Raw genomic sequence first — 20,710 nt, 5'->3', positions numbered from 1 at the left:
GTAGAAAGTGAATGATTTACTCAGAGTCACATTGCCGCTTACCTACCCGCACAAAGCTCTTACCTGGCCTCTGTCAAAGCCCACCTCCCGATTCTGCCCTCTAATCCTGATGGCTGTTGGCCAATTCCTCCCCCTCCTCCGTCCACAGGCTTTGTGCCTGCCACTCACTCTGTCTGAGATGCTCTCCCCACACCCCATAACCCACTCACTTCACTCCTCCTGCAGGCCTCAGTGCAGTGGCACTTCATCAGATAAGCCTTTGCTGGCCTGTCAACTAGATAAACTCCCTGTATCCTCTGGTCTTTGAACATCATTTGCAATTTTATATTTTATATGTATGATTTTTGGGGTTAGTCTCTCTCCCTAAGGGTCTCTAAGGCACACAAGAGAAAGAAACATTTCTGGGTTTGTTTCCCATTAAAGCCCTCTCCTGGCCTCTATGACTACTGCTTGTTCTGTTTCATTTACCACTGATGCACCAGCGCTTAGGACCTTGTTGCAAGCCTGTAGCAAGCGCTAGATAAATATTTGTTGAATAAATAAATGAAAAAAGTAATAATAACTGGCATTACCAGTATTTAGACTCAAGCCTGTCTAAATACATTTTTCCCCTACAAGGTAGGTATATTTTTTAATAATAGGAATACAAAAGCTTTTAGTGATCTTCCTAGGAAGTGGTGACACTGCCTGAACTTAGTGTTTGACATATAATAGGTACTCAATAAATATGTGAATGAATGAATCACAGCCTTAGTAGAAAGTAAGCCACATTAGGCATGCATCTGCAAACAAAATCACTAGGGGCGCTGAGTGCACAGGCAATGAAATACAAGAATGTATTTTAAACGTGTGATTAGAGGCCATGAATACAGCACTTCTGATCACGGGTTCTCAAGGGCGATTACATCCTAGCAGAACAGATAACCAGCAATGTGCAGCCCAAGACAGACTTCAGAGGACGGATACAGATTTGGGGTGCAAGACTGAGTGGAAAGAAAAGACAAGAGAAATCTCCCTTACAGTAAAGGGTACAACTCTGAAAACATATAATAGAAACCAAATATTAATCAGTCAAAATAATATGTCATTTTGTAAATGACCTATAACCACCAAATGCAAGTACTTTGAGAGGAAATGGGCGGAAATCATTAGGTCTTCGGGTTAACTAAAACATATTGTAAATAGGAAAGCTTCCCAAGGGCATTCTGTCTTTGTGCTAGTGAATCTCCAGGACATAATTCCATGCATGGCACAGACTAGGCTCAGAGTAAACACTGAGTACGTGAATGGACCCAATGTGGACACTCTGCAACTCTTCATCTCCTTCCCGTACTGGCTGGAGTGTGCACACAGCAAATTCTTGATAAATTCGTATTAAACGGAATAAATAAAAATCATGGGATATACTCTAAATATGAACAATTGATCCTCTCTGAGCCTCAGTTTTCCTCTTCTGAGTAGGATTCAGGTCCCACAAGGATTCTATAGTATAGGTTCTTATACCCACTGATAAATTAACTCATGCTTTTCCTCTATAACAAAGAAATATTCATCTAAAAATTTTAAATCAGAACAATATTCAAATGTTAGGAAATAGATGTTTCTCCTTTATGTCATAGGATAAAGCCAAAAAAGAGAACTCTGAGTCAGACTTCACAGAGGATAAAGTCATTTGAGAAATACGGTACGGAGAGCAGAGCGAGTTAAAGCACGACCAAAGGTGCTGGGAGCACTTTTATCCCACGTGATCCATGCAGTTATTTTCATGCCACAGAATATTTAGTTAGAGTAGAATTCACATTTGGAGACAAGTGCATTCCATAAAGAGGCAACGATCTAAAGAGTATATCTGGTAAACAAACATATTGAAGGAAATACAGGATGGATTGTATACTGTACTTTAGCAAAGAACTTGATTTCTTGTTCATAAGGGAAATGTTCTCCTTTGCTTCTGCTGCCACCATCTGTAGACATGAAGAGTTTTTAGGTACATGTTGCACTTCAAACATTGCAAGATATTCACCCCAAATGCTAAGTTTAGAACACATTGCTAAATGCGTTACCCCACTAAACTGAATACAAAAATATAAAGGCTAACTTCAGTTGTGTAATTTAAAAAAAGATTAAAAACATACCCAAATCAAAATTAAAAAGCTCTTGAGACAGCCCATACATGTGGTTACAAGCACAAACATACTGGTGTAGCTTTGAGATCTGATTGACAAGTAGGGAGGAAACTGGAATAAAGTAAAAATCCCACATTTTTAGCAGGAAAATCCCACATTCTCTTTCAGTAAGAAAGAAGCTCCCTGGGGTGAGAAAAGTGAGTGGAAAATAAGTAAACGTAATTTGTTAGATTTTAACACGGACCTCTAAATAAAGATAGTGACTTCTTGGTGTGACTGCAAGTTACAGCCTTTAATATTAATATACCAGTGGAAAAATTTCAGGAAGCCAGTGCCTGTGATGACGGGGAGGACCACAGCTGTAATACTAGGTTGGAAAATTAACATTCTGCTAAAGAATAAAAAAGTTCACCGGTGTCAAAAGATAATTTCCATAAGCAAAGCAAAAAGCCCTGGATTTTCCCCGTGGTGTAGAAAATGAGTTCAAGGTTAAGAACTGATTGACTGAATGCGTTTAGCTTAGAAGGTGGCCTTTCCTACCTCCCTCATGCATATAAAGGAGGTTTCATACATATAGAAGAGGTAGCAATAAACTATAATAACCACGATGCTATGCAGAACAGATTGGAGAGCTAAGAATTTCAGAACTGGATATAAGGTTTCAGTAAAATCTGTACACAGAGCTTCCATATTTTATAAGAATCAAACTGACTTTTGCTTGAAAAAGTTCTTTTGCACATAGAAATATAAACAATTTGAAATACACTTTATTAAATCTTAAGCATAAATTCAGGATAACTTTTAGAGAACTTAGGTAATACTTTGTAAAATCAGACCGTGCTCTTCCCATGAATAAGTAAAAGAAAATAATGGCTTTTCAATGCTTGCGAATTTCAATTTCTTTTAAATCACTTTTGCGCTAAAACTCTCTCAAGCATATTATGCAGAATGGCTGGATCCACCTAAGGGACCTTCTCATATAAACGTTACTGAGACAGAAATTTGTACCTATCTAAATCTGCTAATATTTCAAAGAACTAAATAGGAAATATCTTTCCTTTCATTACATATTTTAACAAAAATGCCTCTGTAGAAAATGTGAAAAGATTTGGAGAGAGTATGATCTGTGATGTAATACAAAACTTCAAAAAAGGCACAGGCATATTCTTACCATCACCATGAGTCTATGTTTAAGAATGAATATATTAAAGATGTGTTGCAAAGGCAATAAAGTATAAGATAAAAGAAGACGGTATTACAGAAATTTTGGTTTTTAGTAATAATGAAAAATGAAAATGAAAACAAATGATCGTGTAGACAATCTCAACTCTGCTTCTCCTCTTGACAGAATTCTTGTACATAATTTGCCCTGCCAAAGCCACCTGAAAATGGAACAGGTAACATCAGCAATTGTAAAAAAAAAACAAAAAACTAATTTTGTTGGGCTCTATATTAATCTAACCTTATTTCTCCACAGAATTCTGTTCATAATACCTTCTCTATCCTATAGAAAGAAAGAAATGTGTGAAGTGGGTGAATCTGCCCTGTAGTTAGCTACTCACCACTCCTTACACACAAACGCTGTCCTAGGAGGTTTATTCAGAAACTTGAATATAATGTCAATAAAGCAAAGCCTAAACACATTTTACCCTTCAAAGTTCTGTTTCTGCTACCCATACCTAAGCAAAAACTTTGCTTATTCCCTTTCCAAACGATCACTCTTTATTCCCTCTTCTCCTCTCTCATCAAAAAAAAAAAAACGCTGGATCCCAGAGCTGCTACTCATACAGATACTTTTAAATGTGGATTAGAAATGTCAACACTTAACTTTGTGCATAAAAGCTTCAAAAGTTCACCATGGCCTCATGCTTGTTCTTTGGTCAAATTTCATTCAGACTAATTTGGCTACTAGTCAAGGTGACTATCATATTTAACAATATATATTGTTGGATGAGTTACAAAGAGGCTGCATATTATAGATTAGTTTGTATAACTGGCCTTTATGATAAAGATGGTTAAGAGAGGAAAAATATAGCATTTGTACTGTAGCTAAAGAGGCAGGTGGAAAAAGAGGGAGGTTCTTTAAGAGAACGATGCTCAAGTAGAAAATCTCTAATCATATTGGGGATCCAGGGGCCAGGAACAAGAAAATACCAGAGCTCGAATTTCTATAAACTTTAATCTGATGCTGTGCTGAAAACTAATATAAATCCTAAGAAAACAGCAGCAAAAAAAGCCCTTGGTTAGGAGGGGTCTGTTGCTGATGTATCACTAAGGGATCTAGGACTATGGGCCCCAAGGAAAGGGGCTGAAAACAGAAAGAATGAGGGTTAAAAAACCAAAACAAAAACAGAAAGAGAACCTTAAAACTGGAAAAGAAAACAAGAAGATGCACCACCAGCAGAGCACACGGCCTTTCAAAAAGGACCAAACTCTACTCCTTTATATCCTAATACCAACCAGTGGCTGGAAGGGGATCTGACACAAAGGTGAGTAACTGACAACTTGAATTTTAATTCAACAATGCTGAGGATAAACACAAAATAAGAGAAGTGAGAGGAGGCTGTCTTGATGATCTGTTCTGAATCTTAGATTTAAAATAAGGAGTTCTTTTTGTACTTAGATGGCACTGAGCCAGATGGGGAAGAGGTCTTTCCTTTTACTCTAAGAGAATAATCAAGTATTCTGTATTGCAGATACTCTAATATAAATGTGTAACGCTGCACAGGCTAAACTCAAGGCCTTTACATTGTCTAGAAATTTGGAGAATCCATAGAGTTTTAGTTTAGTTTTTTTTTAAGAGCAGAGAAATTAATTTCATAAGGAAAGATTTGAGGGTACCTTAAAATCTGATGTCCATCCCATGTATCTTTCAAAATGAAAAATCAATGCCAATAAACATTTTAAGGAGAAAAGTATTACATGTTAGATTTTTTTTAAGTTCTCAAAATTTACCCATCCTTAAAAATGAGTTTGCCTACTGACTTTTAGACTCAAATTAGTATTATGATGGATAGAAAGTGTTTATACCATCCGGGAGCAGACCACAAGCATCCCAGTAGTCTATGCTGTTCTATCTCCTGATGTTGTAAACATTAAGAATAACAAAAACTGGGCAGTTAGTAATAGGACTATGGTACCTACCAAACTCCAGGATATACTGGTGGGCTTCGTCCACATAGCGAATGAGTTGCTGAAGGAAACTATAGGCAAATCGTTTCTCAATAGAAGGAGTGTCCAATTCCAGGTCCTTGAATCCTCTAGAAAAGCAAAAAGGAAAAATGGAAACCAACATCTACAAAGACTGTTAGAAGGTAAGGTAAAAACGAAATATATTTTGTTAAATACCTATATAGAGAGAAGTATATTTAACATTTTACATATAGCAATATATAGATGGGTATAGATACACACACAGAGATACAGATAAATTTGCAAGGTTAGCTAATATTCTTGTAGGTAAAAACAAAAAAGATTTAATTTATAAAAAATACTTTGCACCTGATATAAAACTGTACTAAATAACTATTGCTATGTAATAAAATGTTGCATTTAGAAAAATAGAGTGTCATGTTTGCCTAGGGATTTTGCCTAAATGATGGATGGGGACTTAACATAAGAAGTGTAAGGAACTCAATTATGTGGCACAACAGCTAAGGGCATTAATGTTTCTGACACGTATATTCTGAACATACTAAACAGTAGCTCTAAAATTTAAAGAGATCACTGAGTTCATTTTCAGCCTTAAATCTGACAGGGATATTTAAATATTCAGTCTTATAACGAGAATGTGTAACTGGAGTAGGTGTACTTTTACCTGGATACAGCATAGCCATTGATCTGCAGGAACTTGAGGATGTCCTGTGCTTTTTCCCTATCCTTGGCTTTCTCTTTGGCCGTCAGTGTATCATAGGGTACCAGCAGGGGATGGTTTCCACCTCCTAAGAGGATGTCAAGACAGGAACACAGCATAGTAATTAGAAAATAATGTGAAATGAGATACGGCTGCATGTATAATAGGACTGCACTACAGAACTTCTGGTGTCCTTCACTTATACACAGGATATATAGGACTCATATAACACTTCCCTCTCTCGTGCCTTTAATGCTCCAATTAATTTAGGAAACCTGTTCAAAAAAGACTGTGCTTATGCCTTCTAAGAGGCAATTAAAACATGAACATACAGGCATTTGTAATTTCAAATGCCAATGACATCTGCAGTCACACAAGGAAGGAAAAGAAGCTGTGTTCTCCTCTCCACTGGAACTCCAAATGCAGAGTGTATTTATGCACCAAAACATGCACAGCTGGATCCAGGAAAATTACAAGGCATGTTTCAGGCAATATGCTTCATCTGCCACCACACAGAGAGAAGAGAAAAAAATGTCTTAAATATGGAATTTTTACTATGCCTCCCAGATCAGAGAGTACTTTATGGTCACATCTTTCTAAATATACAAAACCCATACTTAGACTGCAGGTACAAGTTGATTGCTCTTAAATATCTAATAAAAGTAACATATGTACTTGATTCAGAATTTTGGCAAGAACCTAGGTTTCTACTATACCTCTTCTGGTAAGAAATACTAAAAGCATTCTTTGAGATTTGAAAATTCTGGGAAGCATTTAAACTTAAAAAAACTGATAAAAAGAAAACAATTTATAAAATTATAAATTTTATAAAATTTTTTGTAAAAATTATAAAAATTTCAAAAAATGCACTGGTAATTCCAGATGTTAAGATTTGATACAGGGAATGCTATTAAAGCAGCAGCAACATGCATAGCATAGTATGTCCCAAATTTAAAGTTTACAAAACACATATAGGAATATATTTTATGCGGGATGCTGAAATTCCTTGAAATACAACTGCTAAGGGAACACCAGAAAAAAACAACTATTTTGTTTGAATTATGATGACAACATAGAGACTATTAAATCCCTGTCCGATGGGGTTAAGCCAGGAGCTCCCCAAACAATCATAAATATTGAATCGGTCCCACACAAGAAATAAGCAGACAAAAAGACAAAGGAGAAAATGCCATGCTCTCCTAGAGCTTGCTTTGACTGAGAGCGCCATCTACAGAAATGCAATCACGCACTGAACCTTCTGACCATTAGGTGACACTATACACCACAAATGCAAAGGGAGAGTCGGGAACTACCACGTTAACACGAAGCATATTAAGAAGCCATCAGTAATTTTACAGTATGATACAGTTATTAATGTAATATAATACACTTGTCAGTAGAATACAATTCTTATGTGATACTAAGAAACATTTTGTGGACAGCAAGAAGGATATAGAATCAACTACTAAGCCCACTGAGAACAAATTTGACTTCTATCATAATCACAGATAGAATTTAAAAGCATATTTTATGAAAAAATTTATGAAGCAAACAGTTAATTTAATCATGCTGCGGTCATAACCTATTTAGAAATTCCACTATTGCATGTAGTTCATTATTCCTAGAGAAACTGGCAACTTAATTTGTAATCCACAATGATCTGCGGGGGGGAGGTCAGACACTAATAGGTTACTTTGGGAAGGGTGAGGGGCAAGGGGGGGTGGGGAAGAGGGAAAGAGAGAGAGAGAGAGAGAGAGAGAATGAATAAAGCCTAAACTTTAAAAATCCTAAGAACACAAAGTACGCTCTGACTCTAAAACCCTTCAGAACTAGACAGGGTGGGTTCTTTGAAGTCAGCCAACAGACTGGAAATGATGTCCTTTGCTGTGCCACTCAGCTAATGGCAGTGTGACTACCTTGATCTTGCCTATTTACAACATGAGTATAGATATTATGTGGAAGGGAGGTAAAGAAATGAGCTAAACCTGAGAGGTGAATAAATACGCAGGAATTCCTAGGACTCTGCCTCAGACATACTGCCTGGCTTGTGTACTCAGGCATGCTAAAGGGTCAAAATTGTTTTGACACCAGCACTGTCCTTAGTGACAGATCATTGCAGCCCAAAATACGTGGTAGTGGGGAAAGAAGAATAAAAAGAAATGCTAGTTCTTTACATTTTTCACTAATTGGGGAGCATGGATAATATTTCTTGGACTCTCACTCCTTTTTTCTATTCATGACATACTCCTTAAACTGCCTGATTTCCCCCAAACTCTGCTAGCGTCTTAAAGCAGATTGGGAAGGCACTGAGGAACAGACAACCTGGGTGAGCAAAAGAGGAAATTTTCTCCCGGTTTTTCTAAAGCAGATTCATCTTCTGCACATAGATGTAGGGATGATAAAAGAGCCCAGAGCCCTGAGCCCTGGATGGGGCTGAAACAAAAGTGGGCAGGTTTGGCACTGACTCTCTTAGTTGTCCAAGTGTCTAAATGACTAAATGGCTATTTCAAGTCATTTCCTTATTCCTGACTTCCTGGCTTCTCTCTTCTCTCCTGCTGTTTCTGTCTCTTTCCTATTATTTTTCAATGTCTCTCTCTCTCTCAAACACACACACACACACACACACACACACACACACACACACACACACACACACACACACACACACACACACACACACACACACACACACACACACCCCATAGGTACTAAGACATGCAGTAGGTGACAGGCCTCTCCCACACTCCCACCCGCAGAGTTGTCAGGACACAAGTTGGCTGTCAAAGTCTCCAGGAGAGGGAGCACGTTGGAGAAAAGACACCTGCAGCTTCTGTCCTAAAACTGTCCACAGTCTCAAGCCTTTCTGGTTTCAAGAATCATTTCTCCTTCCTTTAGCCCCAATAACTTAAAAACCAAGATCCAGTGCTATATATTTCAAAACCTTTCCTATTGGCCTGCTGTTTTAGTGCCAAACAATTCCCTTTCTCCTTTGAAAGGGTAGCCTTCATGGGGTAAGAATACTAATTTCACCACCTCACCTTTCAGCCTTTGCTCCAACTATGCTTGTCTCCCCCCTACACAGTATGAATTTGGACCAGTACAAGCTGGATGCAGAGGTACAGATGCCTCATTTATGAGTGATGTGCTTCAAAGAAAACACTGACTGTAGGACACCCAATGGCTGGCCCAGAAATTAAAGGATGATGATTTTCTAGCATACTTACTAGAAGTGAGTACTAAGATAGCCGCTTATTACTTTTAGTTGTAACCAAACCATAGTGATTGAAACACACTTAGAAAACAAAACTGAATTTTTTTCATGTAATCTGCTCATGGAACAAATAGTAATTTTGTTAACTAGTTATGTGGACAATGCTCCTTCAATAACCTAAGTGAAAATTCTATAACTCTGTAACTCAGTTACCCATCCATCCTTCCATCCATCCATCAGCCAATCAAACAACTGATCATTCATTTTACAAACACTGATGGAGTGTTTCTAGAAAAACAGGTCTAGCCCTGAGCCAAGTTCTTGAATAGGCAATTTTGGTATATGGAATCCTTTTTGTTCATTTCTATGCCCAATTCTAATTTGTTTTACTCAGTTTCCTAGTGCTTGGTTGCCTGGTACCACCCTCCAATATCACAGCTATTCCTTTCATTATGAAATATCTCCACCTCCCAAAATGATCTCCTTCTCTATTCTTACCTGTATCAATAAATAAGAAATAGAGAGTTTCCTGGTGTCCAGAGCTGTACAATAAGGATGACAAAAGTAATCAAAATTGTGGCCCTGAACCTGAACTATATTCTCATTGGGGGAAAGAGACCCACATAGGAAGTAACTAAAGAAAACACACACACACACATTATAAACAATATGTGTATAATCTAAAGCTAATGCTGCTGATTTATTCAGCTAATACTGAATAAATAACAATGAAAGAGATCATCAGATGCATTAAACTGAAGAAAATATTTATGTAAATATCATATATTTATATTAAGAAATATAATTTTCTCAATAAACTAAGAAAAGATTCGAGAAATGACTAAGAGAATACTAGGTTGTTTTAGTATTTAATAAAAACAGCAGAAAAGAGCAAGCAAAAGAATATAAGAGGGGCGGAGTCAAGACGGCATCCTAGGAGGACGCAGAATTCGCGTCTCCACACAACTAGGGCATCTACCAGGCCCCAGTGGGGGACCACGGTCACCTGAGGGGACGGGAGGAACCCCCAGCGACCGGGTAGGACGCGGGGTGCAGGGGGAGTGAAGGGGGAGGAGAAGTGGCGGCGGGACGGGACTAGCGTCCCTGAGGGGAAGGGATCCCAGGCCCGAAGGGGGAAATTGGGGAACCACTGGGAGGGCAGAGGATCAAAAGGGAGCGTGGCCAGGTTTCCCCTGCCCACTTGGACCCCTCAGGAACCTGCTGAGATCCCCAGGCCTGATCCTCTGCCCACCGAGGCCCCCTGCAGCCGCGTGGGTCCTGAGGGAGTGGGAGGTGGGGAAGGGGGAGCAAAAGTAAAGCCCAGACCTCCGGGACCGGCATCCCTGAAGGGTGGCTGGCACCCCAGTGGCTACAGGGGAGACCCTGGGGGAGACAGCGGGGGAGGGGCACGAAGGAACGGAGGGGAATGGGGCCAGTGCTTTCCCTGTCCACCTAGGCACCCGGGAGGCTGCTGGGACCTAATCCTCTGCCCTCGGAGCCTCCCTCCTGCTGCTCAGAGCCCAAGCCCCGCCCCTACACTGCCACCCAGGGCCCCACCTCTGTACTCGGAGACCCCCTCCAACGTGCTGGCCGTAAACTCCACCCACACACCCTCACTCAGGGCCCTACCTCCAAACTCCAGAACTGCACACTCCGGAGACCCTCCTTTCCACATGCTGCCTCTCCACTTCTGCGCAGGTCCTAAGCAGAGGCCCCGGCCCACCCAAAACCCCGCCCCTGCCTAAGTTCCACCCACTGCCTAAACCCTATCCCTATAGCCAAGGCTTTTTTGTTTTTTTCCTCTTTCAGATTGGGGTTCTGCTTTACCTGGTTGATCCACTGTTGTTGATTCTTTTATATTTTTATTTTTCCCAATAAATCTTTTATTTTTCTAATTTTATTTTATTCTTTATACTTTGTTAGTGATTTCTCCTTTTGGTGTGTTGCCACCCCCCCCACCTGTTTTTTTTCTGTTCTGGTTTTATTTTACCTGGCTGCAGTTGTTTCGATTATAGTTTTATTTTTCCTAATATACTTTTTATCTTCTTAATTTTATTTTGTTTTTTATTCTTTGATATTTTACTGCTCCTTTTCTTCTTCCTTTCTTCCCTTTCTGTTTTTTTTTTTTTTTAACTGCACCATGAAGCTTGCAGGATTTTGGTTCCCAGGCCGGAGGTCGGGTCCAAACTCCTGTGGTGGGAACTCCGAGTCCAAACCACTGGACTAACAGAGAACCTCAGACTCCAGGGAATATCAATCAGAGTGAGGCCTCCTGGAGGTCCTCATCTCAGCACCAAGACCTGGCTCTATCTAAATGCCTGCAAATTCCAGTGCTGGATGTCTCAGGCCAAACAACCAGTAAGACAGGAATACAGCTTCACCCATCAAAAAAAAAAAAAAAAAAAAAAGGAAATGAAAAGAAAAATATGTTACAGACGAAGGAGCAAAGTAAAAACCTACAAGACCAAATAAATGAAGACAAAATAGGCAACCTACCTAGAAAAGAATTCAGAGTAATGATAGGAAAGATGATCCCAAAACTCGGAAGTAGAATGGAGAAAATACAAGAAACATTTAACAGGATCTAGAAGAACTAAAGAGCAAACGAACGGTGATGAACAACAAATTACTGAAATTAAAAATACTCTAGAAGGAATCAATAACAGAATAGCCGAGGCAGAAGAACGGATAAGTGAGCTGGAAGATAAAATGGTGGAAATAACTGCCGGGGAGCAGAATAAAGAAAAAGAATGAAAAGAATTGAGGACAGTCTCAAAGACCTCTGGAACAACATTAAATGCACCAACATTCAAATTATAGGGGTCCCAGGAGAAGAAGAGAAAAAGAAACGGTCTGAGAAAATATTTGAAGAGATTATAGTCAAAAACTTCCCTAACATGGGAAAGGAAATAGTCAATCAAGTCCAGGAAGCACAGAGAGTCCCATACAGGATAAACCCAAAGAGAAACATGCTGAGACACATATTAATCGAACTATCAAAAATTAAATACAAAGAAAACATACTAAAGGCAGCAAGGGAAAAGCAACAAATAACATACAAGGGAATCCCCATAAGGTTAACGGCTGATCTTTCAACAGACACCCTGCAAGTCAGAAGGGAGTGGGAGGACACTTTTAAAGTGAGGAAAGGGAAAAACCTACAACCAAGATTATTCTACCCAGCAAGGATCTCATTCAGACTCGACAGAGAAATTAAAACCTTTACAGATAAGCAAAAGTTAAGAGAATTCAGCACCACCAAACCAGCTTTACAACAAATGCTAAAGGAACTTCTCTAGACAGGAAACAGAAGAGAAGGAAAAGACCTACAATAACAAACCCCAAACAATTAAGAATATGGTAATACAAACATACATATCAATAATTACCTTAAATGTAAATGCTCCAGCCAAAAGACAAAGACTGGCTGAATGGATTAAAAAAAAAAGACCTGTACATATGCTGTTTAAAAGAGACCCATTTCAGACCTAGGGACACATACAGCTGAAAGGGAGGGAATGGAAAAAGATATTCCATGCAAATGGAAATCAAAAGAAAGCTGGAGTAGCAGTTCTCATATCAGACAAAATAGACTTTAAAACAAAGACTATTACAAGAGACAAAGAAGGACACTATGTAATGATCAAGGGATCGATCCAAGAAGAAGATATAACAATTTTAAATGTTTATGCACCCAACATAGGAGCACTTCAATACATAAGGCAAATGCTAACAGCCATAAAAGGGGATATCGACAGTAACACAATCATAGACGGGGACTTTAACACCCCACCTTCACCAATGGACAGATCATCCAAAATGAAAATAAATACGGAAACACAAGCTTTAAATGATACATGAAACAAGATGGACTTAACTGATATTTATAGGACATTCCATCCAAAAACAATAGAATACACTTTCTTTTCAAGGGCTCATGGAACTTTCTACGGGATATATCACATCTTGGGTCACAAATCAAGCCTTGGTAAATTTAAGAAAATTGAAATCATATCAGGTATCTTTTCTGACTACAACGCTATGAGACTAGATATCAATTACAGGAAAAAAACTGTAAAAATACAAACACATGGAGGCTAAACAATATACTACTAAAAAATCAAGAGATCACTGAAGAAATCAAAGAGGAAATCAAAAAATACCTAGAAACAAATGACAATGAAAACACGACGACCCAAAACCTATGGGATGCAGCAAGAGCAGTTCTAAGAGGGAAGTTTACAGCAATACAATCCTACCTCAAGATACCAGAAAAGTCTCTAATAAACAACCTAACCTTACCCCTAAAGCAGTTAGAGAAAGAAAAACAAAAAAACCCCAAAGTTAGCAGAAGGAAAGAAGTCATAAAGATCAGATCAGAAATAAATGAAAAAGAAATGAAGGAAACAATAGCAAAGATCAATAAAACTGAAAGCTGGTTCTATGAGAAGATAAACAAAATTGATAAACCATTAGTCAGACCCACCAAGAAAAAAAGGGAGAAGACTCAAATTAAGAGAATTAGAAATGAAAAAGGAGAAGTTACAACAGACACCACAGAAATACAAAGCATCCTAAGAGACTACTACAAGCAACTCTATGCCAGTAAAATGGACAACCTGGAAGAAATGGACAAATTCTTAGGAAAGCACAACCTTCCGAGACTGAACCGGGAAGAAATAGAAAATATAAACAGACCGATCACAAGCACTGAAATTGAAACTGTGATTAAAAATCTTCCAAAAAACGAAAGCCCAGGGCAAGATGGCTTCACAGGCGAATTCTATCAAACATTTAGAGAAGAGCTAACACCTATCCTTCTCAAACTCTTCCAAAATATAGCAGAGGGAGAAACACTCCCAAATTCATTCTACAAGGCCACCATCACCCTGACACCAAAACCAGACAAAGATGTCACAAAATAAGAGAACGACAGGCCAATAGCTCTGATGAACACAGATGTAAAAATCCTCAACAAAATACTAGCAAAGAGAATTCAACATCACATTAAAAGGATCATACACCATCATCAAGTGGGGTTTATCCCAGGAATGCAAGGATTCTTCACTGTACACAAACCAATCAATGTGATACACCGTATTAACAAACTGAAGGATAAAAACCATATAATAATCTCAATAGATGCACAAAAAGCTTTTGACAAAATTCAACACCCATTTATGATAAAAACTCTCCAGGAAGTAGGCATAGAGGGAACCTACCTCAATATAATAAAGGCCATATATGACAAACCCACAGCCAATATCATTCTCAATGGTGAAAAACTGAAACCATTTCCTCTAAGATCAGAACAAGACAAGGTTGCCCACTCTCACCACTCTCATTCAACATAGTTTTGGAAGTTTTAGCCACAGCAATCAGGGTAGAAAAAGAAATAAAAAGGAGTCCAAATTGGAAAATAAGTAGTAAAACTGTCACTGTTTGCAGATGACATGATACTATACATAGAGAATTCTAAAGATGCTACCAGAAAACTACTAGAGCTAATCAATGAATATGCAGAGTAGCAGGATACAAAATTAATGCACAGAAATCTCTTGCATTCCTATATGCTAATGATGTAAAATTTGAAAGAGAAATTAAGGAAACACTCCCATTTACCACTGCAACAAAAAGAATAAAATACCTAGGAATAATCCTACCTTAAGAGACAAAAGACCTGTACGCAGAAAACTATAAGACACTGATGAAAGAAATTAAAGATGATACGAATAGATGGAGAGATATACCATGTTCCTGGATTCGAAGAATCAACAATGTGAAAATGACTATACTACCCAAAGCAATCTACAGATTCAATGCAATCCCTATCAAACTACCACTGGCATCTTCCACACAACTAGAACAAAAATTTTCACAATTTGTATGGAAACACAAAAGACCCTGAACAGCCAAAGCAATCTTGAGAAAGAAAAATGGAGCTGGAGGAATCAGGCTCCCTGATTTCAGACTATATTACAAAGCTACAGTCATCAAGACAGTATGGTACTGGCACAAAAACAGAAATATAGATCAATGGAACAGGATAGAAAACCCAGAAATAAACCCCCACACATATGGTCACCTTATCTTTGATAACAGAGGCAAGAGCATAAATGGAGAAAAGACAGCCTCTTCAATAAATGGTGCTGGGAAAACTGGACAGCTACATGTAAAAGAATGAAATTAGAACACTCCCTAATACCATACACAAAAATAAACTCAAAATGGGTTAAAGACCTAAATGTAAGGCCAGGCAGTATAAAACTCTTAGAGGAAAACAGAGCAGAACACTCTATGACATAAATCACAGCAAGGTCCTTTTTGACCCGCCTCCTACAGAAATGGAAATAAAAACAAAAATAAACAAATGGGACCTAATGAAACTTCAAAGCTTTTGCACAGCAAAGGAAATGATAAACAAGATGAAAAGACAGAAAGAGAAAAACAAATGCCATATGCTAACACATATATATGGAATCTAAAAAAAAAGGTTCTAAAGAAGCTAGGGGAAGGACAGGAATAAAGACACAGATGTAGAGAATGGACTTGAGGACATGGTGAGGGGGAAGGGTAAGCTGGGACGAGTTGAGAGAGTAGCACTGACATATACACACTACCAAATGTAAAATAGATAGCTAGTGGGAAGCAGCTGCATGGCACAGGGAGATCAGCTCGGTGCTTTGCGACCACCTAGAGGGGTGGGATAACGAGGGTGGGAGGGAGATGCAAGAGGGAGAGGATATGGGGATGTATGTATACATACAGCTGATTCACTTTGTTATACAGCAGAAACTAACACAACAATGTAAAGCAATTATACTCCAATAAAGATGTTAGAAAAAAAGAATGTAAGAGACAATAACATAACTGGACTGAACAAACCAAAAAGGCTGAGGATGGGAGATAGAATGAAATAAGAGAAATATTTAAGTTGGGGATAGAAGTCAGTGAGGGAGGTCTATGTAACTAAAAGAACACCTCGGGTATTAGGATAAGAAATATAGTTATCTACATCCTAAAATGGGCAAGAGAGAGCCATCAAAATTCTGAGACATGAGGAAATATACACTAGCAATCGGGAAATTAGGAAATAACATTTCCACCTTGAAACTAGTACAGCCATATTTGAACCATTCTAATAAAATAAAGCTGTAATGAGCTCTTATGCTGAAAAGACTATTTTATCCTTATCATACATTCATGTACTCAAACTCTGTTTTTTTATAAGGATTTTTAGAAAATATTACCTTTGGACTCCAGTTCCAGTTTCTTTTTCTTTGCCCATATATTATGGTAGTTTTCAGCCATCATTTCTGCCATAGCCTTAAACAAACAAAATATTTAGCAACTAAGTTATACTCTAAAAGGATAGTAGAAAAAGATAACTTTGCCTTCCAATATGTAATATCAAAACATACTTTAAATTAACAAATCGTAGTGTGTTAGTGCTAAAACACATGTAAAAGATAATTGAGCACAGCTTTGTTATTTAGAATCTGAATTTCAGAGGATTCTAATGATCTGTGAATTTACAAACCAGCAGAGGTGATGTGATGGGAATGGTCATTGTTCTTTATAATGTTTAGAGATACATGTTTTGTTAATTTAATAATGAAACTTCAAACTAGCTATGGACTTTAAAAATATGTTTATTTACAAGTTCTTATTTTAATTTCTAAAGTTTTAAAAGATGATGTAAACCTTACTGAGTGAACATTGAATGCCAAGAGCATCAGACAAGCAGTCTAGATCCATGTCTGTCCCAATCTAGGTCAGTCTGAGGTCTTGGACGAGCCTTGGCCTCTGTGGCCTTTGGGTTTTGACAAGATTACCTCCAAGATTCCTTTCATTTTTGATTTGCAAGTTTACTATGTCATGTTAATACATTCGTGCCAGAGCAATGACAAAGGGCAAGCCAAACAATTTAACAATCCATAGATTTTTTTATCTTTATATACTTATATCTCTTGGAATAATACTAACAATGCCAATATCATTGTCTGATCATTATATTGACCTGTTAACTTATGTTCCATGGAAACAAATCAGGCAATTCAAAGTAGGTTCCTTAGTGACAAAGGAGACAGATAGAACTATGGTGGAGAAAGCAAAATGCCATCAGTTTCCCTGGATAAACAACTTATAATATATATTCTTTCATGAGTAATTAAAGTGATCCTTGAGCAGAGCATTATAAACTACTGATTTAGTCTCTTCTCACATGCAGCTATTTAATTATATTAGGGCTTTTACATAGATGTGATCTTTAAAGAAAATATATTATCCTAGAAAAAGTTCTATCAACTTCTACAGCATTAAAAGCTTAGGGTACATAATCTATAAATTCCATGGACCTTCTATATGATCACTACATTCAAATAATTCATGTTGTAAAATATATGCAGGAAGTGTTACAGTATGCTTTTTAAAAATGAAATTTGCAGAAAATTTTTAAAAGTACTTACATGCAGATCTCTGGATAGTGTAACATTGCTCATGTCAATGGCTCGGGGGCTATAACCATGGGCGGCATCTACAGAAACCTAGATAATTTGCAAAAAAATAGCCTCTCATTAAAAAACCCAGTAGAGAGAGATTTAAGAGACACTTTGGAAATATAAGGCAAACAAAATTCCAAATGTAACGTTTCCTCAGATAAAACTGGCAAGTAGCTACACAAATTGATTTTGCAAACATATCTAGCAGATTAAATTATATTTGGGTGTCTGACAAGTATTTATGATTGAATAATACATCCCAATATCTTAGGGATTGCCAATCTGTAAAGCTAACGATCAGGATTCAACAAATTATGTAGTGAGTGCAAGATTCTGAAATATTACCGGAATCAAAGGATAATTGAATTCTTGAGTTTCTTACAAATTCTAATTGGCTGCAATGAAATTTTCTTTTCCTCACACAAACGGTAGTTAATCAAAGAGGTCAGTATTTATAAATGTCTTTATGGGCCAAATAGATAAAATAAAGGCAACTTTTTAATTTTAAAAGCGCATCATATAGTACTCAGTGATTTGTAACGACATCCTCAATCACCAGAGGGTTTCCTTAATATCTAAATTTTGACATTTTAAGGATGAAATCTACAAAACAAAAAGACAGCCTACAGAATGGGAGAAAATATTTGCAAATGATGTGACTGACAAGGGATTAATTTCCAAAATATAAAAACGGCTCATACAGCTCAGTATCAAAAAAAAACCAACAAACACCCCAATCAAATAATGGGCAGAAGACGTAAATAGACATTTCTCCAAAGAAGACATACAGATGGCCAACTGGCACATGAAAAGATGCTCAACATCGCTAATTATTAGAGGAATGCAAATCAAAACTACAATGAGGTACCACCTCTCACTGGTCAGAATGGCCATCATTAAAAAGTCTACAAATAACAAATACTGGAGAGAGTCTGGAGAAAAGGGAACCAACCCTCTGACACTGTTGGTGGGAATGTAAGTTGGTGCAGCCCCTATGGAAAACAGGATGGAGATTCCTCAAAAAACTAAAAATAGAGTTGCCATATGATCCAGCAATCCCACTCCTGGACATATACCCAAACAAAACTATGATTCAAAAAGACACATGCACCCTTATGTTCACTGCAGCACTATTCACATTAGCCAAGACATGGAAACAACCTAAGTGTCCATCGACGGATGAACGGATAAAGAAGATGTGGTACATATATACAATGGAACACTACTCAGCCACGAAAAAGAATGAATGCCATTTGCAGCAACATGGATGGACTTAGAGATGATCATACTAAGTAAAGTAATTCAGAAAGAGAAAAACAAATACCATATGATATCACTCATATGTGGAATCTAAAATATGACACAAATGAACCTATCTAGGAAACAGAAACACACTCACAGACATAGAGAACAGACTTGTGGTTGCCAAGCGGGAGGGGGTTGGATGGAGTGGGAGTTTGGGATTAGCAGATGCAAACTATCATATACAGAATGGATAAACAACAAGGTCCTACTGTATAGCACAGGGAACTGTATCCTGTGATAAACCATAATGGAAAAGCATATAAAAAGAATGTATATATACGTATAACTGAATCACTTTGCTGTACAGCAGAAATTAACACAACATAAATCAACTATACTTCATTTAAAAAGACAAGAATGAAACCTATCTTCCCATCAACTGCAAGAGGGTTTCACTTACTGTCAGGAGCTCTTACCTCATTCCACCCAACGGCATATTATGGGATAGTATTCCACAGAAACGAACTCTGGTTCATGCTTATAAATCTGAAATTATGTTTGATATATTTCATAACTGTGTATATTATCTTGTCAGACATGGATAAACAAAAAGCTAAATAAAAGGTACAATACACCTCAGATCTGTGCCCGTGAACCAAAGGGAGGCTATCATATGCTACCATTAATCATGTTCTCATGGGCTACACTCAACTCACTGGTCAGTTTTTTTTTTTTTTTTTTTTTTTTTTTATTTTACTTTTTAAATTTTTTTTGCGGTACGCAGGCCTCTCACTGCTGTGGCCTCTCCCGTTGCGGAGCACAGGCTCCGGACGCGCAGGCCCAGCGGCCATGGCTCACGGGCCCAGCCGCTCCGCGGCATGTGGGATCCTCCCGGACCGGGGCACGAACCCGTGTCCCCTGCATCGGCAGGCAGACTCTCAACCACTGCGCCACCAGGGAAGCCCACTGGTCAGTTTTAACTGAATCTTGGCTTCTGTGTCAGTACTGAGCCTCTGCTGGGTACCATCCATAAGAGAATGTGGAATAAAAATCACAGTTTTTTCTCCCTTAAATACCCATGAAAGGAAATTGAGACTTAGAGAACTTAAGTGACTCGCCCAAGGTCACAGAGCTAAAATTCTGAGCAGGCAGGATTCCAACTCAGGCCCTCTGACTCCAGGCCCACTTCTCTCTCACTGTCACCTCTTTCCTTCAACATATCGCAGTATATTTCTTTCCCCAGCACAATACTACCCCTGCCCTCTCTAATGTAATCAGTTTCCAAGTTGCCAAATTCAAAGTCCTCTTTGCAGCTACCATCAAACTGGTCCTTCTACGCTGGACATGACTAACCACCACTCAACCAGCCCCCTCGTTTCACGAAACCACCCACCTGGCTCTCCACTTCCCTCTCCGATCTCTTTGCCTCCTTCTCTGGCTCCTTTTCCATAAATGACCTCGAAATATTTGTGGCTTTCCGGGTTCCCTCTTCAATTGTTTCTTTCTTTATTCTAAATGCTTTCTTTAGGTGTCCCTATCCACATCTACTTTAAATATTTCATTTATCAACCATGTTTTATTAAACCAAAAATGAGTTGATCCAGCCTAGCATCGCTCCTCTGCTCTAGACTTACATTTTCAACTATTCATTACCATCTCCATTTGGGATTCTATACGTGTATTCATTTTCTACTGCTGCCATGATAAGCGACTGCCAGAAATGTAGTGCCTTGAAACATCACAAAGTTATGAGAAATCGGAAACAGGTCTCATT

The 20,710-nt window shown here is 38.2% G+C and overlaps 1 protein-coding gene across 1 annotated transcript in view; it reads right to left on the bottom strand.

The window, feature by feature from the left end:
• The window catches only part of RYR2 (ryanodine receptor 2), a 517,690-nt gene that overhangs the window by 150,329 nt on the left and 346,651 nt on the right, over positions 1-20,710 (bottom strand). Inside the window, exons 57-61 of the mRNA XM_049697219.1 lie at positions 17,659-17,736; positions 16,441-16,516; positions 5,944-6,067; positions 5,271-5,386; positions 1,900-1,964 (exon numbers count right to left, since the gene is read on the bottom strand). Of these exons, the coding sequence (XP_049553176.1) occupies positions 1,900-1,964; positions 5,271-5,386; positions 5,944-6,067; positions 16,441-16,516; positions 17,659-17,736 (459 nt within the window). The remainder of the gene's footprint in view (positions 1-1,899; positions 1,965-5,270; positions 5,387-5,943; positions 6,068-16,440; positions 16,517-17,658; positions 17,737-20,710) is intronic.

This window comes from Orcinus orca, chromosome 14 (genome assembly GCF_937001465.1).
Source record: "Orcinus orca chromosome 14, mOrcOrc1.1, whole genome shotgun sequence".
Taxonomy (NCBI): domain Eukaryota; kingdom Metazoa; phylum Chordata; class Mammalia; order Artiodactyla; family Delphinidae; genus Orcinus; species Orcinus orca.
Note: the sequence above shows the minus strand (reverse complement) of the source record. Positions and strands in the feature narration are given on the sequence as shown.